General features: G+C 35.3%; 1 protein-coding gene across 2 annotated transcripts in view; it reads left to right on the top strand.

Moving 5' to 3' along the window:
* The window catches only part of ACAP2 (ArfGAP with coiled-coil, ankyrin repeat and PH domains 2), a 162,999-nt gene that overhangs the window by 89,816 nt on the left and 45,538 nt on the right, over nucleotides 1–27,645 (top strand). For both annotated transcript variants that reach the window (XM_060150341.1, XM_060150340.1), the window contains exons 5-8: nucleotides 11,478–11,536; nucleotides 19,230–19,413; nucleotides 23,118–23,162; nucleotides 26,032–26,127. In XM_060150341.1, the coding sequence (XP_060006324.1) occupies nucleotides 11,478–11,536; nucleotides 19,230–19,413; nucleotides 23,118–23,162; nucleotides 26,032–26,127 (384 nt within the window). The remainder of the gene's footprint in view (nucleotides 1–11,477; nucleotides 11,537–19,229; nucleotides 19,414–23,117; nucleotides 23,163–26,031; nucleotides 26,128–27,645) is intronic.

Raw genomic sequence — 27,645 nt, 5'->3', positions numbered from 1 at the left:
ATTTCAAAATGTTTTGAATCTGCAATCCCATTTAAAATGATATAACTATGTGCATTTAATTCCATCTTCAGAAATAAATGTTTTTTAATAATTTAAAATAAAACATAATTAAATTTCATTAAGAGTCAGACTTTGGCTAATTAACATTAAAAGCCAATAATAAATAAATACCAAGAAGTAAGAGCCAAAAAATAACAAAATCAATTGCATTCTAATAGGAATACCTTATAACTAATGATGATGATGCTAAGGAAACAATCATACATACCTTGTTAATAGGAAAAATGTGAAAAATGACAATAGGAGCAAGAATTGTGAAAAATAAGCAAAAGAAAGATGCAATATTTGACAGGGCGTACAAAACAAAGAAGTGATGACAAACAAATTGTGACTAAAATAGCTTTGGATGATTCAAATAGTAATGCCATGTAACTTTTCCCCTGAAATGTCACTATTTTAGTGTGCCATGACCTAAGCATTGAGAACGTTTATAGTAGTAAATTGGTTCCCATTCCCAGAGATTGGATTTATGTCATCTGGAGTGCGGCATTAGAATTTTTAAAATCTCCCCATGTGATTCTGACATGCAGTAAAATTTGAGGACCATTACTTTCGATCGATGGTTCTCAAATTGTGGTCCCTGGACCAGCAGCATCAGTATCACCTAGGGACTTGTTAGAATAGCAACTTCTTAGAGCCCATCCAGGTCTACTAGATCAGAAACTCTGAGGCTGGAAGCCAGCAATATGTGTTTGAACAAGGCTTGCAGGGGATTCTGTTGTATTCTAAAGTTTGTGAACCACTGTTCTAGAGCAGGGGTTGGCAAACTATGGCTTAAAGGCCAAATTTAGCCCATCGCCCCCTCCCCTTTTTTTCATATAAATTTTTATTGGAACACAGCTGTGCTCATTTGCTTCTGTATTGTCTATGGTTACTTTCGCACGATGGCAGAGATGAGTAGCTGTGGCAGAGACAACATGGCCCACAAGCCTAAAATACCATCTAGCTCTTTACAGAAAAAATGTGCTGACTTCTGCTCTCAAGACTGTTTTTGCCCACTTCCAAGGACTGTATCTGTCATGACATCCACTGAAGGGAGGCCCCTTTTTGCTCTTAGTGAAGGTAATTTAGTGATTTAGATGCCTTGATGAATTCTTCTCAGTGGAGTGCTAGTGGGCTGCAACCCAGACTAGTTAAAATTAGTCTCTGGGAGTAAGAACCAGCAATCAAAGCTCCACAGGTCATCCCATTGTGCAGCCCAGTTTGAGAAACAATGCATTGCTTCTTCCCCCAAACAAGCACTTGGAAATCATGGTAAATGCAGATTTTGATTCTGTAAGTCTGGGGTGGTTCTGGAGATTCTTCATCTCTAACAAGCACGCAAGTGATGTGGATAATGCTGGTTCACATCTGGGGAACCTTAAAAATTCTGATTCCTGATACTTGCCACTTTTTCTAATTATCTCAGCATCAGGGTATTTAAAAGTTCCCCAGGTTATAATACTGTACAATTGAGAACCCCTGGTCAGAGCGATTTGTCTCAATCTTGGAGTAACAGAATCACCTAGTGAACTTACTAAAAAATACAGAGGGATTCTGTCCTTCAATAAGCTTGGATCTTTGTATTAATATTTTCTGTTAGCTTTGCAGGTGATTTTGATTCACACCCAAGCCCGTGAAGAACCACTGCCTTAGAGAAATGAAGAAAGGGAGAAAGAAGAAGTTAGATAAATGGATAGGTTAGGACAGGCAGGGGATGTAGAAAAACAGGAACACATAATAAATATTCATTTGCATATTGGGACCTGTTTCTGATAAAAGCAAAGAAGAGTCTTCTTGATTATTATAAGTCTGTAATAAACAGGCCTAATGAGATTAACTAAAAGATTCAATGAATCCACAGTGTCAACAGCCATAACCCTGTGCCTATAGATTCTGGAAAGGACAGGAATGATTCTGTCATGCAGAATCGTCAGAAGAGACTGCTGTGGTAGCTCAGTAATATTTAAATGGATCACAAAGACTACAAAATTTTTAGTCTCGGCCAATGGGACCTAAATGGCAAGAACTGAGAATAGTTCAATGCTATCTATGGATGTGTAGCCTATTCTTCTACTAAAGTTCCTAGAGTGTCTGCCATCTTTGTAGTGTATCTCAGCTTTCATCTTTTGCTGAACACAGCTAGATAGTGTTGCTTTAACTGAGTGTAAGCCATTGGTTTTAAACAGCCATGATATTTATGCACTCTTACCTCTTAAAAGGTAAGATCCTTTTATAAGTAGCAGATAGGTCAAATGACATTGCTGATTATTTGTCATACATATGTTGCTAGGAATAATGCCATTCATTTCCAAAAATGGAACTGAACCTTTGCTTTTGTGTTGGTTCCCCCCACACACACACCCCACCCAAGGAACCTGTCACTCTGGCTTTATTATACCATCCCAGGTTTTGTGGTACAGACATGGAAGAGAAGACCTGTATGCACTCAATTCTGAGGATGAAACAAATTTTGTTTTTGGTCTAAAGCCCAGATAAAGTTTTTGGGTGGTTGCTGAGCACTTTGGGTAAGATCTTGATCAGAACCCCCAACTAGTCAGGATAGTAGAACTCTACACAAGGAAAATAGGGAAATGAGGTAAAGGGCAAAAATTTAGGGAAGAGTCTTGCAAAATTCCTTCGTCACCGAATTTCCAGAGACATTGACAAGGCAAAGTCTTAAAGCTTAAGAAATGCTGCGAATTCTCTCTTAGTGGGGAATAGATTAGTGCCCTATTGAGGCAGCTCTTTGCAACAGTTCACCAGAGGAAGAGTTAGCTGTTCGGTAGCTGGATAGCTTGAAACTGGCAAGTGGGAGACTCAGTTGCCTTTGCATTACAACATACTTTTCATTCTAATGGAGGTGTTAAAATAGGTAGGCTAGATTATTGACAATTGCTTGAAATATTTCTCATTCTATCCAAATGTATATAAACTTTAGTTAATGCTATATTTTGGAGAACTTTGTAATGTTTTTGTAGTTTTAAAATAACAATAATAGGCAAAAACCATTGTGTTTCTTTCTCTGGAATATATTGATTTTTTTTTTTACTGGGGAATGATTGACATAAACTGTATATTAAAGTGTACAATTTGATAAATGTTGACATATGTATACCTCCATAAAACTGTCACCTCAATTAATTTAATGAACATAACAATTATGCCTCAAAATTTTCTTGTGCCGCTTTATAATTCCTCCTCTGATTTGCCACCTCCTCATTCCTAGTCAATCACTGATCTGCTGTCTGTCATTACTGATCAGTTTGCATTTTCCAGACCTATATGTAAATGGATTTTTTTTTTTGGTCTAATTTCTTTCAGTGTAATGATTTTGAGACTCAATCATGGTCTGTGTAGCAATAGTTTATTCCCTTTTTTTCTATTGCTTAATAGTATTGCATTGTGTAGATATATCACAATTTGTTTTTCCATTCACCTGTTGATGGATGTGTTAGTTATCTATTGCTGTATAACTGATTACCCCAAAATATAGTGGCTTAAAGCAACAAACATTTATTATCTCAGTTTCTGGGCCTGGAATTTTTAGAGAGACTTAGCTGAGTGGCTTTGGCTCAGAGTCTTTAATGAGAGAGCTGATAAGATGTGGCCAGGGTTACTGTAATTTGAAGGCTTCACTGGGGTTGGAGGATCCAATTCCAAGATAGGGCCGTGCATATGACTGTTGACTGCAGGCCTCAGTTCCTCACCAAGGAGCCTCTTTACAGGGCTGCTTGAGTGGTTTTTACTGCATGGAATCTGGTTACTCCCAAAACAAATGATACAAGAGTAAGGGCAAAGAGAAAGATGCAATACTATCCATGACTTAGTCTCAGAAGTTACTGTTTGTCACTTCCTCCATATTACTATTTGTTACAAGTAAGTCTCTATGACCAGCCACTCTCAAGGGGAAAAGAATTAGGCTCCACTTTTGAAGGGAAGAATGTCAAACAATTTGTGGACGTATTTTAAAGCCAATACAATGAACATTTGAGTTGTTTCCCAGTTTTGGCTATTACAAATAAAGCTGCTAATAAAAAATATGTGTAAAAGTCTGTATAGATGTATGCTTTTATTTCTTTCGTGTAAATAGCTAGAGGTAGAATGGGTAGTATGTTTAACATTTTACGAAACTACTTATATAGTGAAATCTACAAAAAAATTGCTAAGAAGAATTATGGAAAGAAGAATTTCTTTTATTATTTATTAATGCTTATAATGATGTTAATATTCTTTTATACATTAAATTTCTAAAAGTTTTAAATTTCATTAAAGAAAACCTCCAAAATCTGGAAATTGTTTTCCAAATTTGATTGTATCCTTTTATACAAGCAGTGTATGAGAGTTCTAGTTGTTCCACATGATTGCCAACACTTGGTATGGATACTCTTCTTAATTTTGTTATGGTTTTAATTTGCATTTCCTTAATAACTAATGATCCCAAGAATCTTTTCATGCGTTTATTTGCCACCCTTGTATTTTCCTCAATGAAATGTCAGATCTTTAGCCCATTTTAAAAAGTTGGGCTGTTTATCTTATTTAGTTACAAGAGTTCTTTCTATATTCCAGATATGTTGTTTGTCAGATAAGTGTTTTGCAGATATGTATTTTCTCCCAGGCTTTGGCTTATCTTTTTTATTTTTGTAGCAGTATCTTTCGAAGAGCAATAGTTTTTAATTTTGATGAAGTAAATTTATTGATCTTTTTTTCTTTTATAGTTTTCTTTTTGTGTACTATTAAGATATGTTTGCCTAACCCAAGTTCACTGACACTATTCTAGGTTTAGTTTAGGTCTGTAGATCCATCCCAAGTTAATTTTTGTGTATGTTGCATGGTAAGGGTCGAGTTTCATTTTTTGGTCATAAGGCTGTCCAGTTGTTTGTTCCAGCATCATTTGCTCAAAAAATTATCTTTTCCCTATTGGCATCTTTTGTTTAAAAAAAAAAAAAGTTGACCGTGTGTATTGGTCATTTCTGGACTCTATTCTGTTTTATTGACCTTTTTTGCCTATCTTTAATACTACAAATGCCTTGATTACTGTAGGTTTCATAATAAGTCTTGAAATCAAGTAGGTTAGATATTTCAACTTTCTTCCTTCTTTTCAAAATTGGTTTGGCTACTCTAGGTCCCTCACATTTCCATATATATTTTAGAATCAAGTTTTAAACTTCTACAAAATGCCTTACTGGGATTTGGAGTGGGATTGCATCAAATCTATATAGATCAATTTGGTGAGAATTGACATCTTACTACTATTGAATCTTCTAATCCATGAACACAATATATCTGTATTTATTTAGGTTTTCTTTAATTTCTCTTGGCAGTATTTTGTGATCTTCATCGTACAAGTCTTGCATATCTTTTGTCAAGTTTATCCCTAAGCATTTCCTATTTTTTGGTGCTATTGTAAGTGATATATTTTAAAGTTCAGTTTCTAATTGGTCATTGCTGGTGTATAGAAATACCACTGAATCTTGTATACTGACTTTATTTCTGCAGACTTGCTAAATTCACTTATTAGTTCTAGTAGGCTTTCCTGTAGTTTCTCTTTAGTTATGTTTGTTCATTTGTTTTGTTTTTTAGATTCCATATATAAGTGAAATCATATAATATTTGTCTTTCTTTTTCTGACTGTTTCACATAGCATAACACCCTCTAGGTCCATGTATGTTGTAGCAAATGGCAAATATTAGAAGTCATAGCCACAGCAGTCAGACAAGAAAAATAAAAGGAATGCAGATTGGAAAGGAAGATATAAAACTGTCAATGTTCGCAGATGCCATATGATACTATATATACAAAATCCTAAAGATGCCACCAAAAAACTACTGGCACTTGTCAATGAATTCAGTAAAGTTGCAGGATACATTTTTTTTTTAACATCTTTATTGGAGTATAATTGCTTTACAATGGTGTATTAGTTTCTGCTTTATAACAAAGCGAATCAGTTATACATATACATATGTTCCCATATCTCTTCCCTCTTGCATCTCCCCCCCTCCCACCCTCCCTATCCCACCCCTCTAGGTGGTCACAAAGCACCAAGCTGATCTCCCTGTGCTATGTGGCTGCTTCCCCCTAGCTATCTGTTTTACGTTTGGTAGTGTATATATGTCCATGCCACTCTCTCACTTTGTCACAGCTTACCCTTCCCCCTCTCCATATCCTCAAGTCCATTCTCTAGTAGGTCTGTGCCTTTATTCCTGTCTTACCTCTAGGTTCTTCATGACCTTTTTTTTTTTTTTATTTTACTTAGATTCTGTATATATGTGTTAACATACGGTATTTGTTTTTCTCTTTCTGACTGACTTCACTCTGTATGACAGACTCTAGATCCATCCACCTCACTACAAATAGGATACATAATTAATATGCAGAAACCTGTTACATTTCTATACGCTAACAATGAAGTAACAAACAGTCCCATTTACAATCACATCCAAAAGAATAAAATACATGGAAATAAATCTAACTAAGGAAATAAAAGACTTAGAAAACTATATGACACTGATCAAAGAAATTAAAGATGACACAAACAGATGGAAAGGTATACTGTGCTCATGGATTGAAAGGAATAATATTTTTAAAATGACCATACTACCTCAGGCGGTGTGGGGATTCATTTTAATCCTTATCAAAATCCCAATTACATTTTTCACAGAACTGGAAAAAATAATTCTAAAATATGTATGGAAACATGAAAGACCCGAAGTAGCCAAAACAATCTTAAGAGAGAAGAACAAAGCTGGAGGTATCATGCACCCTCATCTCAAACTATACTACAAAGCTGCAGTAATCAAAACAGTGTGGTACTGGCACAAAAACAGACACATAGATCAAGGGAACAGAATAGAGAGCCCAGAAATGAACCCACATTTATATGGGCAATTAATATATGACAAAGGAGGCAAGAGTACACAGTGGGGGAAAGGCAGACTCTTCAATAAATGGTGTTAGGAAAACTGGGCAGCTACATGCAAAAGAATCAGATGACTACATTCTCACACCATATACAAAAATAAACTCAAAATGGATTAAAGACTTAAATGTAAGATCTGAAACCATAAAACTTCTAGAAGGAAACATAAGCAGTATGCTCTTTGACATCTGTCTTAGCAATATTTTTTTGGCTGTGTCTCCACAGTCAAGGGAAACAAAAGCAAAGATAAGCAAATGGGACTACATGAAACTAAGAAAGCTTTTATACAGTGAAGGAAGCCATGAACAAAATGAAAAGGCAGCCTACTGAATGGGAGAAGATGTTTGCAAATGTTATATCCAACAAGGGGTCAATATCCCAAATATACAAGGAACTCATACAACTCAGCATCCAAAAAAACCCCAAATACCCCAATTTAAAAAATGGGCAGAGGACCTGAATAGACATTTTTCCAAAGAAGACATACAGATGGTCAACAGGCACATGAAAAAATGCTTTCAAAACCACAATGAGATATAACCTCACATTTGTCAGAATGGCTGTTATCTAAACAAATCAAATGCAAATCAAAACCACAATGAGATATAACCTCACATTTGTCAGAATGGCTGTTACCTAAACGTTAACAAGTAACAAGCATTGGTGAGGATGTGGAGACAGGTAAATCTTTGTGTGCTGTTGATGGGAATATAAATTGGTACAGCCACTATGGAAAACAGTATGGAAATTCCTCAAAAAACTAAAAGTAAAACTACTGTATGGTCCAGCAAGTTCACTCTTGGGTACTTAACCAAAGAAAACAAAAACACTAATTAGAAAATATACATACACCCCTGTGTTCATTGCAGCATTATTCACAATAGGCAAGATATGGAAGCAATCTAAGTGCCTATCAGTAGGTGAATGGATGAAGAAGGTGTGGTGTATATATTACATGTATAGTATATGTACAATGGAATATTATTCAACCATAAAAAAGAATGAAACCTTGCCATTTGTGACAAATAGGGTGGACCTAGAGGGTATTAAAGTTATTTTCAAATTTAAATTTATTTATTTATTTATTTATTTTGGACCGTGTTGGGTCTTCGTTTCCATGCGAGGGCTTTCTCCAGTTGCGGCGAGCGGGGGCCACTCTTCATTGTGGTGCATGGGCCTCTCACTGTCGCGGCCTCTCCCGTTGTGGAGCACAGGCTCCAGACGCGCAGGCTCAGTAGTTGTGGCTCACGGGCTTAGTTGCTCTGTGGCATGTGGGATCTTCCCAGACCAGGGCACGAACCCGTGTCCCCTGCATTGGCAGGCAGATTCTTAACCATTGCACCACCAGGGAAGCCCCAAATTTAAATGTAACAAAATTGATTCCTTGTGGTGTACAGTTTTATGAGTTTTGACAAATGCATACGGTTGGGTCTCCATACCTCAATCAAGATGCAGTTTTGTTAACTCTCGAAATACTCTTATTAACCCATTGTTAGTCACCCTTTCCTTCTTCCTCCTACCATTGTAAATTGCTGATTTGATATCCATCCTGTAGTTCTGCCTTTTCCTAAATGTCATATAACTGGACTCATTCAGTTTGTACCCTTTTGAATATGACTTATTTATCAAAATGCATTCAGATTCATCTATGTGGTTGTATGTATTAATAGTTCTTTCTTTTTTATTGCTGAGTAGTATTCCATTGTATAGATATACTATAGTTTGTTTCTCCAAGGACATTTGGGTTGTGTCCAATTTTTGGCAATTAGGAATGAAACTGCTAAAAAACATTTGTATACAGATTTTGTTATGAACCTAAGTTTTCATTTCTCTTGGGCAAATACCTAAGATTGGGGTTGCTAGGTTTTATGTAAAGTTACCTTTAACTTTATAGGATAGGCGAGGTTTTTCACTATAGATTCTATTTCTTTAATTCTGTTTAGGTTTCTTTGTTTTTTTTTTTTTTTTTTTTTGGCCACGCCATGTGGCTTCTCAGTTCCCCAACCAGGGGTTGAACCCAGGCCACAGCAGTAAAAGCCCAGAATCCTAACCATTAGGCCACCAGGGAACTCTGTTTAGGTTTCTGATACCTTCTTTTTTTAAAATTTTTTTATTGAAGTATAGTTGATTTACAAAGTTGTATTAGTTCCTGGTATACAGCAAAGTGACTCAGTTATGTGTGTGTGTGTGTATGTATATATATATTCTTTTTCACATTCTTTTCCACTATGGTTTATTACAGAATATTCAATATAGTTCCCTGTGCTATACAGTAGTACCTTGTTGTTATCCATCCTATATGTAATAGTTTGCATCTGCTAATCCTGAACTCTCAATCCTTCCCTCCCTCACCTCCCCTCCTCCTTGGCAACCACAAGTCTATTCTCTATGTCTGTGAGTCTGTTTCTGTTTCGTAGATAAATTCATTTGTGTCATATTTTAGATTCCACATATAAGTGATATCACATAATATTTGTCTTTCTCTGGCTGACTTCACTTAGTATGATAATCTCAAAGTCCACCCATGTTGCTGCAAATGGCATTATTTCATTCCTTCTTATGGCTGAGTAATATTCCATGTATCCATTCATCTGTTGATGGACATTTAGGTTGCTTCCATGTCTTGGCTGTTGTAGATAGAGGTGCTATGAACATTGGGATGCATGTATCTTTTCAAATTAGAGTTTTCTCTGGAAGTATGCCCAGGAGGGGGATTGCTGGATTACATGGCAACTCTATTTTTAGTTTTTTAAGGAACCTCCATACTGTTTTCCCTAGTGGCTGCACCAATTTACGTTCTTACCAACAGTGTAGGAGGGTTCCCTTTTCTCTACACCCTCTCCAGCATTTATTATTTGTAGACTTTTTAATGATGGCCATTCTGACTGGTGTGAAGTGAGACCTTATTGTAGTTTTGATTTGCATTTATCTAATAATTAGAGAAGTTGAGCATCTTTTCATGTACCTATTGGCCATCTGTATGTTTTCTTTGGAGAAATGTCTATTTAGGTCTTCTGCCCATTTTTTGATTTGTTTGTGTTTTTGTTATTGAGTTGTATGAGCTCTTTGTATATTTTGGAAATTAAGCCCTCGTCAGTCACAACATTTGCAAATTTTTTCTTCCAGTCTGTAGGTTGTCTTTTCATTTTGTTCATGGTTTCCTTTGCTGTTCAAAAGCTTCTAAGTTTGATTAGATCCCATTTGTTTATTTTTGCTTTTATTTCTGTTGCCTTGGGAAACTGCTCTTAACGTTGCTACAGTTGAGCTTTGTTAGTTTTTGTCCTTCAAAGTATTTCCCCATCTCATCTATTGAATTTATCAGCATAAAATTGTTCCCCTGATTATCCTTTTTTAATATCTGTAGAATCTGTGGTGAAGCCATCTCTCTCCTTTTTATTGTATGAAATTTGTGTCTTCTTTCTTCCTGATCACTTTGGTTGTAGGTTTATCTATTTTAGATCTTCTTAAAGAACTAGCTTTAGGTTTCATTGGGTTTTGGCTATTGATTTTCTGTTTTCTATTTAGTTGCCTTCCAAACTGATCTTCATTATTTCCTTTCTTCTGCTTAATTTGGGTTTAATACTTTGGGATTAACATAATACAAAACTGTTTTTCCTTTGGAAGTGAATTGACAGATTTTGAAACCCTGTACTCAATCCAGGTTTTGTGTGTGTGTGGGGTGTGTGTGTGTGTGTGTGTGTATTTGGCGTTTAGACAAGGACGTAAGACTTTGCTAATAGTAAGATTCCATAGAGACTGAATTTTTTTGGTACTGCTTTTAGTTAGTTGAAGGACATAAGGTTTTCTTTTTGTTTTTAATATTTATTTTTCTGCCTCTTCATCTGGCATGTGTTTCAAATTCTGAATGAAGTGTATCTGTAAATTATGAAAGTACTTGGAATTCCCATGCCAAGCCCTGTGAAATTTACCACACATAGTTAAATATGTGACATCCATTAAGTGGTGTAAAATATTGTCGTGAGAAGTAAAATTTTATTCTCATTTTTAATCTTAGCAATAATTTAACCTGAAGGGCTATATAATATTCACTTGAGTTCTGAATTTAAGACATTTAAATCCACAGGTCTTCCCAAATGAGAAACCTCTAACTAAGGTATAAGGCAGTTCTAGAGTTGTTTTCATTTGTTTTGTTTTAATATATTAGAGTAAGAAATTTCTGTGGTGGATAGAGTAGAATTTGTATTACTCTTTTAGGTTGTCTTCCAAAGCCTGAATTAGAGTCAAGGAAATAAATTGCTCTACTGATTGAACATTGTATTTAAATATTAATGCACATTTCATTCCTCTGTAAATAGAAGTAATTTTATTTTTTAAACAGATGAAATTGGCTTGAAAATCAGTTTGTTTCTTTTTTAAATACTTATGCAATGTTCAGTAAGAAATGTAGGTGTTATTAGAATTGGAATATTGTTGGAAGGATGTAATATTTATGGAACTAAATGAAAATTATTTTCTTTGTTTACTTTTCTAATTGTTTAATGTCCTTCTTTTCTTTTAGATCCTATTTGACCAAACTCAGAGATCGATTAAGGCACAGCTTCAGAACTTTGTCAAAGAGTAAGTCAGTTGCAGTGAAAAGAAAAGAAAAGCAACCAGTTAATGATCACATCTGGGAGTTGGTATCGTTTCAGAGAGCTTAGAAACATGACTTAGTGAAAATATGGGGGTTTTTGTGTGTTTTTTGCTTTGTGAAATTTATATTGCATTTTTTCCTGAATTACTCTGTAAAGGAGTCAGACTTCATGCCTTTCAATGAATCATTTATACTATGAAATTTGTGTTCAGGATACATAGTTCAAATTGTTACAGACTTAAAAAAAAATTTTTAATGTAAATAAATAACCTAATGATCTTTAAAAATCAAAGCAGATCCCAAAAGTGGTTGAAATACTGTCAGTTATTCTAGTTGTCTCAATATGGTATTTTCTTTGTAGAGAAGATAATAGAATATACGAGAATGAGTAATGAAGGTGCATAATAAGTAATGAAGCAAACCTTTTGTGTCACATTCATCACATTTTATATGTGAAATAAAATGAAACTAGAAATAAAAAATTTATCTGAACTTCCAGGTAGGAACGTTTTCCTTTTCCACATTAATAATTTCACTTTATGTCTTTTAATTCCTGACTGAGAATATATTAAATTACAGATAAAGTTGATTATGATATAGTATTCAGATGTTAAAAGCTATAAATAGTGGCAGATCTCATGAACATAATGCACTTCTGTTTTAGTAGGTTAGAATTTGTTGTTCTGGAGGTGATGTCTTGCAGATCATTTATAAATCACTTCAAAATAGACTAATATTCAGAATGTCCTTGTAGAGTGTATACATGAAAATTTATGGCTTCTTATTAAAGTCTTTGCTAGGTACACGTTATTATTATTGTTATTATTTTAAAGTCATTTGTCTTCAAATTACTTTGCCTAATTCCTTGGTAGAAAAAGTAAAAGGATGTTATATATTTACCTAAGATCATTAATGAATCAAGGTTTCAGATTTTCAGACTACTGAAATGGATACTGTTATTCTCTACTGGTACATAATTCTTTTAGAAAGCATTCTTCTGTGTGTGTGTTTTAAGAATATATTCATGTCCTTTGGACTCCTAATTTTTTTCAACAATAAATGAATGTTGTTTCTTAAAGTGTGGTCTGTAGACCACCATAACAGTGAAATCAAGGGCATGTCTTAAGAAAATCCCTCAGATTTCTAGGGCTTATCCCGAAAACACAAAGAATTGTAATCTCTGGTAGAGGACCCTTGGAACTTGCATTTTTAACAAGTTCCCTATGGTATATACTACTGTTTAAAAACCATTTTGTCTTTTTTTTTTTAATTGGTGTATAGTTGCTTGACAATGTTGTGTAAGTTTCTGCTGTATAGCGAAGTGAATCAGCTATATGTATACATATATCCCCTCTTTTTTGGATTTCCTTCCCATTTAGGTCACCACAGAGTATTAAGTAGAGTTCCCTGTGCTATACAGCATGTTCTCGTTAGTTACCTATTTTATACATATTACTGTGTATATGTCAATCCCAGTCTTCCAATTCACCCCACACACCCCTGACCCCGCTTGGTGTCCATATGTTTTTTTCTCTACATCTGTGTCTCTATTTCTGCCTTGCAAACAGGTTCATCTGTACCATTTTTCTACATTCCACATATATGTGTTAATACACGATATTTGTTTTTCTCTTTCTGACTTAGTTCACTCTGTATGACAGTCTCTAGGTCCATCCACATTGTTACAAATGACCCAATTTCATTCCTTTTTATGGCTGAGTAATTTTCCATTGTATATATGTACCACATCTTTATCCATTCATCTGTCAGTGGACATTTAGGTTACTTCCATGACCTGGCTATTGTAAATAGTGCTGCAGTGAACACTGGGGTGCATCTGTCTTTTTGAATTATGGTTTTCTCTGGGTATATGCCCAGTAGTGGGATTGCTGGGTCATATGCTAATTCTGTTTTTAGTTTTTAAAGGAACCCTCATACTGTTCTCCATAGTGGGTGTATCAGTTTACATTTCCACCAACAGTTGCAAGATAGTTCCCTTTTCTTCACACCCTCTCCAGCATTTATTGTTTGTAGATTTTTTGACGATGGCCATTCTGACTGGTGTGAAGTGATACCTCATTGTAGTTTTGATTTGCATTTCTCTAATAATTAGTGATATTGAGCATCTTTTCATGTGCCTCTTGGCCATCTTTATGTCTTCTTTGGAGGAATGTCTATTTAGGTCTTCTGCCCATTTTTTGATTGGGTTGTTTGTTTTTTTGATATTGAGATGCATGAGCTATTTGTATTTTTTGGAGATTAATCCCTTGTCTGTTGCTTCGTTTGTAAATATTTTCTCTCATTCTGTGGGTTGTCTTCTCGTCTTGTTTATGGTTTCCTTTGCTGTGCAAAAGCTTTTAAGTTTCATTAGGTCCCATTTGTTTGTTTTTATTTTTATTATTGAAGGAGGTGGGTCAAAAAAGGTCTTGCTGTGATTTATGTCAAAAAGTGTTCTTCCTATGTTTTCCTCTGAGAGTTTTATAGTGTCTGGTCTTACATTTAGGTCTCTAATCCATTTTGAGTTTATTTTTGTGTATGGTGTTAGGGAGTGTTCTAATTTCATTCTTTTACATGTAGCTGTCCAGTTTTCCCAGCACCACTTATTGAAGAGGCTGTCTTTTCTCCACTGTATATTTTTGCCTCCTTTGTCATAGATTAAGTAACCATAGGTGCATGGGTTTATCTCTGGGGTTTCTGTCCTGTTACATTGGTCTGTATTTCTGTTTTTGTGCCAGTACCATACTGTCTTGATTACTGTATCTTTGTAGTATAGTCTGAAGTCAGGGAGCCTGATTCCTCCAGCTCCATTTTTCTTTCTCAAGATTGCTTTGGCTATTTGGGGTCTTTTGTGTCTCCATACAAATTGTGCAATTTTTTGTTCTAGTCTGTGAAAAATGCCATTGGTAATTTGATAGGGATTGCATTGAATCTGTAGATGGCTTTGGGTAGTATAGTCATTTTCACAGTATTGATTCTTCCAATCCAAGAACATGGTATATCTCTCCATTTGTTTGTGTCATCTTTGATTTCTTTCATCAGTGTCTTGTAGTTTTCCACATACAGGTCTTTTACCTCCTTAGGTAGGTTTATTCCTAGGTATTTTATTATTTTTGTTGCATTGGTGAATGGGATTATTTCCTTAATTTCTCTTTCTGATCTTTTGTTGTTAGTGTATAGGAATGCAAGAGATTTTTGTGCATTAATTTTGTATCCTGCAAATTTACCAAATTCATTGATTAGCTCTAGTAGTTTTCTGGTGGCATATTTAGGATCTTCTACATATAGTATCCTGTCATTTGAAAAGTGACAGTTTTTCCAATTTGTATTCCCTTTATTTCTTTTTCTTCTCTGATTGCTGTGGCTAGGACTTCCAAAACTATGTTGAATAATAGTGGTGAGAGTGGACATCCTCATCTTGTTCCTGATCTTAGAAGAAATGCTTTCAGTTTTTCACCATTGAGAATGATGTTTGCTGTGGGTTTGTCAGATATGGCCTTTATTATGTCGAGGTAGGTTCCCTCTATGCCCACTTTCTGGAGAGTTTTTATCATAAATGGGTGTTGAATTTTGTCAAAAGCTTTTTCTGTATCTATTGAGCTGATCATATGGTTTTTATTCTTCAATTTGTTAATATGGTGTATCACATTGATTGGTTTGCGTATATTGAAGAATCCTTGCATCCCTGGGATAAATCGCTCTTGATCATGGTGTATGCTCCTTTTAATGTGTTGTTGGATTCTGTTTGCTAGTATTTTGTTGAGGTTTTTTGCATCTATATTCATCAGTGATATTGGTCTGTAATTCTCTGTTTTTGTGATATCTTTGTCTGGTTTTGGTATCAGGGTGATGGTGGCCTTGTAGAATGAGCTTGGGAGTGTTTCTCTCTCTGCAATTTTTTGGAATAGTTTGAGAAGGATGGGCGTTAGCTGTTCTCTAAATGTTTGATAGAATTCGCCTGTCGAGCCATCTGGTCCTGGACTTTTTGTTTGTTGGAAACTTTTTTTTTTTTTGCGGTACGCGGGCCTCTCACTGTTGTGGACTCTCCCGTTGCGGAGCACAGGCTCCGGACGCGCAGGCTCAGCAGCCGTGGCTCATGGGCCTAGCCGCTCTGCGGCATGTAGGATCTTCCCGGACCGGGGCACGAACCCGTGTCCCCTACATCAGCAGGCGGACTCGCAACCACTGCGCCACCAGGGAAGCCCAGTTTTATTGATCTTTGCTCTTGTTTTCTTTTTTTCTGTTTCATTTATTTCTGCTCTGATATTTGTGATTTCTTTCCGTCTACTAACGTTGGTTTTTATTGTTTTGTTTTGGTTTTTGTTTTGTTTTCTTCTTCTTTCTCTAGTCCCTTTAGGTGTAAGGTTAGATTGTTTATTTGAGATTTTTCATGTTTCTTGAGGTAGGATTATATTGCTATAAACTTCCCTCTTAGAATTGCTTTTGCTGCATACCATAGGTTTTGGGTTGTCGTGCTTTTGTTGTCATTTGTCTCTAGGTATTTTTTGATTTCTTCAGTGATCTCTTGGTTATGTAGTAGCATATTGTTTAGCCTCCCTGTGTTTGTGTTTTTTTCCTGTAATTGATTTCTAGTCTCATAGCATTGTGGTCAGAAAAGATGCTTGATACGATTTCAATTTTCTTAAATTTACTGAGGCTTGATTTGTGACCCAAGATGTGATGTATAATGTTCCGTGTATAATGTATAATGTGTATAATGTATAATGTGATGGATAATGTTCCATGTACACTTGAGAAGAAAGTGTATTCTGCTGCTTTCAGGTGGAATGTCCTATAAATATCAGTTAAATCCATCTCATTTAAAGCTTGTGTTTCCATGTTAATTTTCTGTCTGGATAATCTGTCTGTTGGTGTAAATGAAGTGTTAAAGTCCCCCACTATTATTGTGTTACCGTCAGTTTCCTCTTTTATGGCTGTTAACATTTGCCTTATATATTGAGGTGCTCCTATGTTGGGTGCATGTATATTTGTAATTGTTATATCTTCTTCTTGGATTGATCCCTTTATCATTATGTAGTGTTCTTCCTTGTCTCTTGTAACAGTTTATATTTTAAAGTCTATCTTATCTGGTATGAGTAAGTCTATCTCATCTGATATGAGTATTCCATGCACATGGAAATCAAAATCTTTTGATTTCCATGTGCATGGAATACCTTTTTCCATCCCCTCACTTTCAGTCTGTATGTGTCCCTAGGTCTGAAGTGGGTCTCTTGTAGACAGCATATATATGGATCTTGTTTTTGTATCCATTCAGCGAGCTTGTGTCTTTTGGTTGGAGCATTTAATCCATTCACATGTAAGGTAATTATCGATATGTAAGTTCTATTACCTTTTTCTTAATTGTTTTGGGTTGTTTTTCTAGGTCTTTTTCTTGTGTTTCTGGCTTAGAGGAGTTCCTTTAGCATTTGTTGTAGAGTTGGTTTGGTGGTTCTGAAGTCTCTTAGCTTTTGCTTGTCTGTAAAGCTTTTGATTTCTCTGTTGAATGTGAGTGAGATCCTTGCTGGGTAGATTAATCTTGGTTGTAGCTTTTTCCCTTTCACCACTTTAAATATATCCTGCCACTCCAATGTGGCCTCCAGAGTTTCTGTTGAAAAATCATCTCATAACCTTACAGGGATTCCCTTGTATGTTATTTTTTGCTTTTTCCTTGCTGCTTAATATTTTTTCTTTGTATTTAATTTTTTTTAATGCGATTAATGTGTCTCGGTGTGTTTTTCCTTGGGTTTATACCGTATGGGACTCTCTGCACTTCCTAGACTTGATTGACTATTTCCTTTCCCATGTTAGGGATGTTTTCAACTATAGTCTCTTCAGATATTTTCTCAGACCCTTTCTCTTTCTCTTCTTCCTCTGGGACCTCTGTAATTTGAATGTAGGTGTGTTTAATGTTGTCCCAGAGGCCTCTGAGACTGTCCTTAATTGTTTTCATTCTTTTTTCTTTATTCTGCTCTGTGGCAGTTATTTCCACCATTCTGTCTTCCAGCTCACTTATCCGTTCTTCTGCCTCAGTTATTCTGCTATTGCTTCCTTCTAGAGTATTTTTAATTTCGGTTATTGTCTTGTTCATCACTGTTCTCTAGTTCTTCTAGGTCCTTGTTAAATGTTTCTTGTATTTTCTCCTTTCTATTTCCAATATTTTGGATCATCTTTGCTATCAATACTCTGAATTCTTTTTCAGGTAGATTGCCTATTTCCTCTTCATTTGTTTGGTCTTGTGGGTGTTTACCTTGCTCCTTCATTTGCAACACATTTCTCTGTCTTCTCATTTTGTTTTACTTATTGTGTTTGGGGTTTCCTTTCCACAGGCTGTGAGGCTGTAGTTGCTCTTGCTTCTGGTGTCTGCCCCCAGTGGGTGAGGTTGGTCCAGTGGCCTGTGTAGGCTTCCTGGTGTGGGGGACTGGTGTTTGTGTTCTGGTGGGTGGAGCTGTATTTTGTCCCTCTGGTTGGCAGGGCTGTGTCAGGTGATGTGTTTTGGGTTGTCTGTGAGCTTCCTATGACTTCAGGCAGCCTGTATGCTAATGGGTGGCGTTGTGTTCCTGTCTTGCTAGTTGTTTGGTGTGAGGCGTCCAGCACTGGAGCTTGCTGGCCCTTGGGTGGAGCCGGGTCTTGGTGTTGAGATGGAGACATCTAGGAGAGCTCTCACCTATTAATATTCCCTGGGGCTGGGAGTTCTCTGGCGGTCCAGTGTCCTGGACTTGGCTGTCCCACCTCAGAAGGTCAGGCCTGACCCCTGGCCGGAGAACCAAGACCCTGCAAGCTGTACCATGTGAAAGAAAAAAAAAAAAAAAAAGGAAATGAACAAGCAAAACCCCCAAGACAAATGGTAAAAGCAAAAACAAACACACAAAAATACACAAAGAAACACATACACACACACAAAAACAGGGGAAAAAAAGAAAAAAAAAAAAGAAAGGCAAGATGGACTTACCTGGTGGTCCAGTGGGTAAGACTCCATGCTCCCAATGCAGGGCGCCTGGGTTCAGTCCCTGGTTGGGGAACTAAATCCCACATGCATGCCACAACTAAGTTCGCATGCCTCAAGTAAGAGTCTGCAGGCTGCAATGAAGATCCCATGTGCCGTAACTAAGACTCGGCGCAGCCAAAATAAATAAATAAATATTAAAAAATAACAACAAGTTTACAGATTCACAGACTCAGAGAACAAATTTATGGTTATCAGTAGGGAAGAGTGGGGGAGGGATAGTTAGGGAGTTTGGGATTGACCAAAAAAAAAAAAATTGTATATAACTATATTATACACCTGTAACTTATATAATATTTTACATCAACCATTCATCAGTTAAAGAAAATAAAAATAAATGTAAAAAAAATAAAAATTATTTGGTTAAATATTGGTGCATGTCCCAGAATTTGTCTTTAGAAAAATTAACTTTGCCTTTTATGTTTCTGTAATGTTAATTTGATAATTTATTTTCACTTTAAATTGTATAGATTTAAGTAAGGAAATGCTAGCTGACTATATCAGGAATAGTGTGTACTCATAAACTAATATATATGTTAGTTGGAAGAGCTATTGAGTGTCATTTGCAAATAAATAAATAAGTAGAGGAACATAAGAATTAAATTCTAAATGTTATTTTGGTAAAGTTTTTGATCCAGATAGTTTTATGAAAGTTTCACTATTTTAATTTTTTTTAGAGATCTTAGAAAATTCAAAGATGCCAAGAAGCAGTTTGAAAAAGTCAGTGAAGAAAAAGAAAACGCATTAGTAAAAAATGCTCAAGTACAGAGAAACAAACAGCATGAAGTTGAAGAAGCCACAAACATTCTGACAGCAACAAGGAAATGTTTTCGACATATAGCCCTAGATTACGTACTTCAGGTATGTTTATTATATGTTTTCAAAAAATGGCTATTAGGGCTTCCCTGGTGGCGCAGTGGTTGAGAGTCCGCCTGCCGATGCAGAGGACACGGGTTCGTGCCCTGGTCTGGGAAGATCCCACCTGCAGCGGAGTGGCTAGGCCCGTGAGCCATGGCCACTGAGCCTGCGCGTCCGGAGCCTGTGCTCTGCAACAGGTGAGGCCACAACAGTGAGAGGCCCGCGTACCACAAAAAAAAAAAAAAATACTTAAGTAAACATATTGCTAATTAGTGATTAAAAACTACTCAGGTAACTTTGCGAAAACAGTAGAAAATGACTTTAAGATTTTTTTCTATTAAGTTCCTGTTCAGTAAGTGGGAAGTTAAATTTTAAAAAATGAAGTACACTCCACTTATTAATGAAAGGCTTCTAGCATGGAGTAGTCTGTATTTCCTATCTCGTCTTATCTACCTCACATTTATACCACTTCCTGCAGTAGTATGAGTACTGAGTCTGCCTACCTCATTCTACTGAAATGGCTCATGTTAAGGTCTTATTCATTAGATATATTGTACTTTTTAACCAACTTGACTATTGTGTTTCACTGAAATAGTAGACCACACTCTCTTGAAACATACTTTTGTCTTAATGTATCTTAAACCATTTGCAGGTCATCATCTTAATTTATGTTTCTTTTCAGTTTCCACTTCGGGTTTCTCTCCTTTGTCCACCTTTTCAGTCTCTCTATTAGGGTTCCATCTTTGGTCTTCCTGTTTTCTGACTTTATGATAATCCCTTACAGTTTAATCATGCCCTTTGCTTGAATTATCACCATATATAAGCGACAAAATATATTTTTCTCAGAAGTACCTCATTCCTTTTGTGTCTAAAACTAAAATCTTTCTTCTTCTCAAATGACTTTGTATTGCCGTTACCATACTGAGTAGTATCACCCTCTTAATCATAGAAATCAGAATTGGAGAATCATATCAGATATTCTTAGCTACTATATCCAACAGTCAAAATTGCCTTGAAAAGTTCTATGTACCTCGTTCTCACTCTGCTGCAGCCGCAACACTAGTTCTTACTGCTTCTTGTCTCGAGTATTAAGATGTTCTCATAAAAATTGATCTTTCTTGTGTTGCTTTTAACCTGCCCATTAGCAATTCATTCTCTGTTCTGTGGTCACAATTACTCAAGCTTTTCCAGGCAAAATGAATCATTCTTGTCTCTGTTTCCTCTGTGCTGCCATATTATTGTCATACACATTGCTGTTAGAGCACTTATCTCATTTATTGAAATTATTTATTTATATGTCTTTCCTACTCCTAGATTATATCCCTTCCCTCTAGTCCAGTGGTTGGAAAATAGATAGGTAATGTTTTTTGAAAGAGTGAACAGCTTACTTAATTTTAAATTTTATTTGGGAAGGGGGGAAGTTACCTAAAATATTCATTATTTTCAAATTTACACATTATAAACTGTCCGTTTCCTTTGACGTCCATCCACTAGTTTTAAGTTAGGACCTCACCTCTCTTATAACTATTTGTTTGATTTTTCTAATGAGAACTGTTGCGTTATTTTACCATATGGCCAAAGTGTCTGTTTTAGAGAATAGTAAGTAAGAAATATTCAGATTTATAGAGTGTCATGCTTTAGTTTCTCTAAATATTTGAATATACTTTTGTATTTTCAAATGTATGCTGTTTTTCATTGTCAAACAGGCATTTTTAACATTTTTCTAAGCTTTTACTTAGAGCATTTGAAAGTTAATCTTTTAGTTCTCAAAACTGAATAGACCTTGAAACAGACATGCAGAAGAAACTAGTGCTTAGGTAAACAGTTATTAGATTTTTCTTGGTCTGTCTTTACTTATTTATTTGTTTATTTATTTATTTATTTATTTTTGACTGCATTGGGTCTTCATAGCAGTGCGCCTGCTTTCTCTAGTTGCGTCAAGCGGGGGCTACTCTTCATTGTGGTGCACGGGCTTCTCATTGCGGTAGCTTCTCTTGTTGCAGAACACGGGCTCTAGGCACGTGGGCTTCAGTAGTTGCTGCATGCAGGCTCAGTAGTTGTGGCTTATGGACTCTAGAGCACAGGCTCAGTAGTTGTGGCACACGGGCTTAGTTGCTCCGCGGCATGTGGGATCTTACCAGAGCAGGGCTCGAACCCGTGTCCCCTGCATTGGCAGGCGGATTCTTAACGACTGCACCACCAAGAAATTCCCTCTTGGTCTGTTTTTTTTTGTTTGTTTGTTTTTTGCGGTACGCGGGCCTCTCACTGTTGTGGCCTCTCCCGTTGCGGAGCATAGGCTCCGGACGCACAGGCTCAGCGGCCATGGCTCACGGGCCTAGCCGCTCCGCGGCATATGGGATCTTCCTGGATCGAGGCACGAACCTGTGTCCCCTGCATCGGCAGGCGGACTCTCAACCACTGCGCCACCAGGGAAGTCCCCTCTTGGTCTGTTTTTGTTTTCTGATCAGTGCTTTAAAATTACCTTATTAAACAACAGGCGGAACATTCAGTGGGAAGGACATATTAAAAAGATATTCTGTAACCTTTTGGAAATTTTAGCAAAGAGTTCATGATTCTTTTCTTGTGTAAACATTGTATTTCATTAAGCTGATATATAATAAATAACAGACAAAAATAAAATGTTTGTTGTGAATTTCTAGAGTTGGGAGAGATACCACAGAAGGCAACTTTTATAATTACTGATCTTTCAATAGTTTGGTCTAATTAAAATATTTATTTAAGATCCATTAATTTGTTCAACAAATATTTCTGAGTGCCTAATATATACAGCTTGGAGGATACAGCTGGGAATAAAGCACGACCTTGATCTCACGGAGCTTATGTTTTAGCTGGGGAAAATAAATAAGTAAATAAAATATGAGGTAGTTATGAATACTATAAAGAAAATAAATAGGGTTGGTGTACTAAAGACTGCTTAAAGGCCTACTTTAGACCTTTGTGAGGAGATACTGTTTAAGCTGCGACCTGATGGATAAGAGCCTTGTGCCCATCTGGGAAGAAAATCACGACATGAGGACAGAACAAATAGTACAAAGGCATTGAGGTGGGAGTACTCTTGGGTTGTGGTTGGACCACAGAAAAGGGGAAAGTACTGTAGTATAAAATTAGGTGGGAGAGGTAGCAGGAGCCTCTTCACAAACGGCCTTGTAGGCTACAGTAGGGAGTTGGAAGGTTTTAATACAGACGTACATGATCTTATTTATTGTTTGAAAAGATCACTCTGGTTGCTGTGTGGAGAATGAAGTGTCAAGAGTGGAAACAGAGACTAGTTCATAGACTATTATAGCAGTCAGGAAAAGATATGGTGGTTGGTGGTAGTGGTAAAAGTGATTAGAATTTGTATGAAGGATGTATGTTAAAAGAGCAATTAGATAAGGAGGGTGGAGAGAAGACGGAATTCTAAGAAATTCAGAAGTTTATCAAGGTGATAGTTTTATTAGTACAGTACAATATTATGGTTTGAACATGGCCAGTTTTTCTTTAAGTTGAAAAAATGGATGAGAGTTTCATTGGTATGTTTGTCTTAACTGTTTTTGCAAAAAGCAGGTCAAAAGGTGAAAAACTTGAACTTTGTTTTCATTTACTTTTCTGGAAAAGTATTAGAATAAGCAAATTTTACAATATTGCATTCTGGATTAGTTTTAAAAATAATGCATAGGTGATTAACCAAGTGCATTTTTCCTCAGATTAACGTCCTTCAATCAAAAAGGAGATCAGAAATCCTGAAATCAGTAAGATATTTATTGAAATGATGTTCTAAATATTTTCATATGAAGTTAAATGTCTATATTTAAGTTTTTAAAATAGCACCATATATGTGTGTGTGTATGTATATTTATTTATTGACTTATTTATTTATTCCAGGTTCATAATTAATCTTACTTAATGATATTTTTGTACTTCTATGTCACTTAACCACTTTTTTTGGTTTCCTTTATGTTATAGTTATTTATGTGTGTCTCATCTATAATTACACTGTAATCTGCTTAAAGCAGACACTTAAATAATTTGAGATTGAGGGCATACATAGCATCATTTTACAGAATTTTTCCCTTAGGGCTGTAGATGGTGTATCAACTTTTTGGAGTGCAGGTAGAAAACAAACGAGATAAAATTTGAAGGATGGCATGGCAACAGTGATTTTTTATTTGCCCATTTTTCGTCTTAAAAGCTAACAAGGAAGTGGGCAGAGGATGATAGTCATATATACATTACACTCTTTTATATTTTGAGAACCTTAGAAATAATTTCTCCTCTCTGATTTTGTTCACTAAAGTTTTTTTATGGTTTTTTTTTTTCTCAAAGGATCTACAGAAATTGCTTTTGATCCTTGTCCACACCTAGGTTTTTCCTAAATTCTCTGTTAATATTTATGTTATTTCTTATCAGATGAGAACATTATACTTCCTGTTTACCTCCACCACCTTTTCCAGATTGAGAGTAATGTATGTTAATTGTAGAAAATTGGAAAATAAAATATATGAAGGAAGAATAAAAATACTTATAAATGCTACTACCAAGAGAGAACCACTATTAATATCTTGGTGTAATCTTTGTCTTTTTTCTCTGTTTGTGTGCGTGCGCCTGTGTGTGTGTGTATGTGAAAATGTATATACACCTCTTAAAATTCCATTTAATTTTTAAAAACAAAATAGGAATCATTCCTACATACTGTTCTATAATTTTCTTTTTTCACTAATACACTCCAAAATCATCATGAGTCATTAAATATTTTTTTATTTAACGATGTGACCAGGTAGAATTCTACCATATGAATACAGTAGGGGGTGAGCAAACATTTTTTTTGAAGGGCCAGGTAGTAAATATATTAGGTTTTGGAGGCCGTATTGTCTGTGTTGCAACTACTCAGCTGTGCTATTGTAATAGGAAAACAGTCATAGACAATATGTAAATGAATGGCATGACTGTTCTAATAAAACTTTTTTTATGAACATGGAAATTTGAATTTTATATAATTTTTACGTGTCATGAATTTCATGTCTTCTTTTCATTTTCTTTAACCATTTAAAAATGCAAAAACCGTTGTTAGCCCGTAGGCCATCCAAAAACAGGTGGTAGGGCTGGATATAGTTTGTAGGTCAGTTTGCTGACCTTGAATATACCGTAAATTAACTTTACCTATTAATGGATTTTAAGTAATTTCCCTGTTTTTGACATAAAGCGTAGCATTATAGTGATCATTCTAATGAATAATATTTCCTTCGGATAGATTAAGACAAGAGATTACTTAGTCAAAGCGTTGAAGCATTTATTGAAACTTTTAAGGAATATTGTCAAATTTTAAGGGTTACACAAAATTTCCACTAATAGTGTGTGAGAGTGAACATTTTTCCACATTTTACCAACACTGGGTATTAATTTCCCCCACTCTACCACAATTTGGTAGATTGAAAATGTCATCTCATTGTTTAATTTTGGATTTCTTTGTGGCAAAGGAGTATGAATGTCCCCCCCCACACACCTTTTTTTTCTTGGTCACTATGTTTTCTATTTATGTCCTTCCCCTCTTTTTTTGTGGGGGTCTTCATGCTTTTCATATTGATTTGTAACATCTCTTATCTATTAAGACAAGTAACCCTTTGTCAAGTGTTTTTTCCTAGTTTATTATTTATCTTTTAATATGCTTATTCTGTGTTTTGATGTGCAGGCATATTTTACTTTTTATGAACTTGTAACTATTAATCTCTTCCTCTCTTTTTTTAAAATATATTTAGTGTTTTTTAAAATCATATTCACAAAGTTGTACAACCGGCGTTATCTAATTCCAGAATCATCTTTTAGTGAGCTTTGTCCTTTTGTCATTGTGTTTTATTTTATTGGTTTTTCTCTCCCAAAAAAATTCCTTTTGAAGGATTCTTGAGTATTAAGGACCTTTTGACCTATTTTAGATTTTACAGAATTAAACAGATGTCTCTTCTTGCTAAAAATAACAGGGATGTTTGGAGGATTCTTTCAGTATTGTGATTGAATTAATTCCTTCTCATGTAAAAATTTAACTAATGAAAATAAGAGTGTTTTTTCTCTCATGAATAGGTAAAATGTAGGAAAACTTAGAAAAAAATCTTAACGCATTAATCATTTTTAATTTTTGGAATGAATATAACAAAATCTCCATATTGGCAAAGTCTGTTGCCTCATTTTATTTTGCTATCTTGAGAAAAAAATGAGCATGCCCCTATTTCATGTTGTGCTTAGTGATCTACGGGTTGTAAAGTATATGTGATTGCTTTGTTTTGAGAGCTTCATATGTCCCCTCCTAATATTTTAATGTTTTATTTGTAATTGGAGGTTTTGCCAATGAATTTCGTTGAAAGACACATAGATATTTTATAATGTACCTGGAAAGATGGTGAAGCTATTGGAAACTTGATTCTTTGAATTATTGCAATATAAGTTTGAAAATATTTTTGTAATACTCTTTTAAGAAAAATGACTCAGTTTAATTTTAAATAGGTTTGCTATTTTGGGCTCTGGTGGAATAATTTTTAAATAATAGATAGGATCAGAATTTTTTTTAAATTTCAGAATATTTATCTAAGAATTGATTTTAAAATGCTAACCATTTTTTCCTCCTGTTAGATGTTATCCTTTATGTATGCCCATTTGGCCTTCTTTCATCAAGGATATGATCTATTTAGTGAACTTGGGCCCTACATGAAGGATCTTGGTGCACAGGTAATGTACTGTACTTCTTGATTCTGTGTTATATACCAATATCTGTATTTTTTTAAATTGAGATATAATTGACATACATATAACTGGAAGTTTTGTACCTTTTGACCCCACTCACCCATTTTCCCACCGCCAACACCCACTTCTAGCAACCTCCAGTCTGTTTTTACTATGAGTTCTGTTTTTTGTTTTTGTTTTTTTTTAATTCCACATATCAGTGAGATCACACAGTAGTTGTCTTTCTGTGTCTGACTTATTTCACTTAGTGTAATGCCCTCAGGATCCATCCATGTTGTTGCAAAAGGCAGGATTTCCTTTTTTATGGCTGAATAATATTCCACTGTATATGTATACCACATTTTAAAATCCATCTATTGACGGACACTTAGTTAGGTTACTTCCATATCTTGGCTAAATAATGCTGCAGTGAATGTGGGGATGCAGATATCTTTTCGAGTTAGTGTCTTCGATTCCTTCAGGTAAATACCCAGAAGTGGAATTGTTGGATCACATAGTAGTTCTATTTTTAATTTTTTGAGGAACCTCCATACTGTTTTTCATAGTGGCTGTGCCAATTTCATTCTCACCAACAGTGCACAAGGGTTCCCTTTTCTCCACATCCTTGACAGTCTTCTCTTATCTTTGATGACAGCCATTCTAACAGGTGTGAGGCAATATCTCCCTGTGGTTTTGATCTGCATGTCTTTCATCATTAGTGACATTGAGTACCTTTGACCCCTTATTGGCCATCTTATGTCTTCTGTGGGAAAATGTCTGTTCAGATCCTCTGCCCATTTTTTAATTGAATTTTTTTTTTCTGTTAAGTTGTCTGAGTTATTTATATATTTTAGATATTAACCCCTTATCAGATATATGACTTGTAAATATTTTCTGCCATTTGGTAGGTTGCCTTTTCATTTTGCTCATGGTTTCCTTTGCTGTGTAGAAGCTTTTTAGTTTGATGTAGTTTGACTTGTTTATTTTTCCTTTTGTAGTCTTTGTTCTAGTATCTGTATTTTTAAAGAGATTTAGCATATTGGGAAATTTGACAGTTTATTTAATGGTGAAGTTTGGTGCTATAGCAGATTTATGTATGGGTTAAATGTGTAACCAAAAATAAGATTAAAGTTAAAGAAAATGTTGCAGATAGTATATTAGGGTACCAAAAAGAAGAATTTTAAAACAAAGTGTTTGTTTTACAGTATACATAGCTGGATTTATTTTTTTGTTTCTTACATTTGGATTATTGAGTTACTATCCTAATTGGTATTTTATTTGAGTTATAGCTCTTTTTTTATTTTCAGAGAAATTTGCATTTTGCTATTTTGAATAATAAATTTTAGAATCTTAAGATTATAGAACTCTTGGGAACTTTTTCGTTTTATACACATGCACACACACATGCACATGCATGAATTATATATAAGAATATTATATAGAAATTTTATTACATCCAAATTATTTTTGATATCTAATCAAAACTTTATGTTAGATCTGTTCCCGGACATTCTTTTTTGTTGA

Source organism: Lagenorhynchus albirostris, chromosome 5 (genome assembly GCF_949774975.1).
Source record: "Lagenorhynchus albirostris chromosome 5, mLagAlb1.1, whole genome shotgun sequence".
NCBI lineage: Eukaryota > Metazoa > Chordata > Mammalia > Artiodactyla > Delphinidae > Lagenorhynchus > Lagenorhynchus albirostris.
The sequence above is the reverse complement of the archived record's forward strand: the minus strand, read 5'-3'. Positions and strand labels throughout refer to the sequence as shown.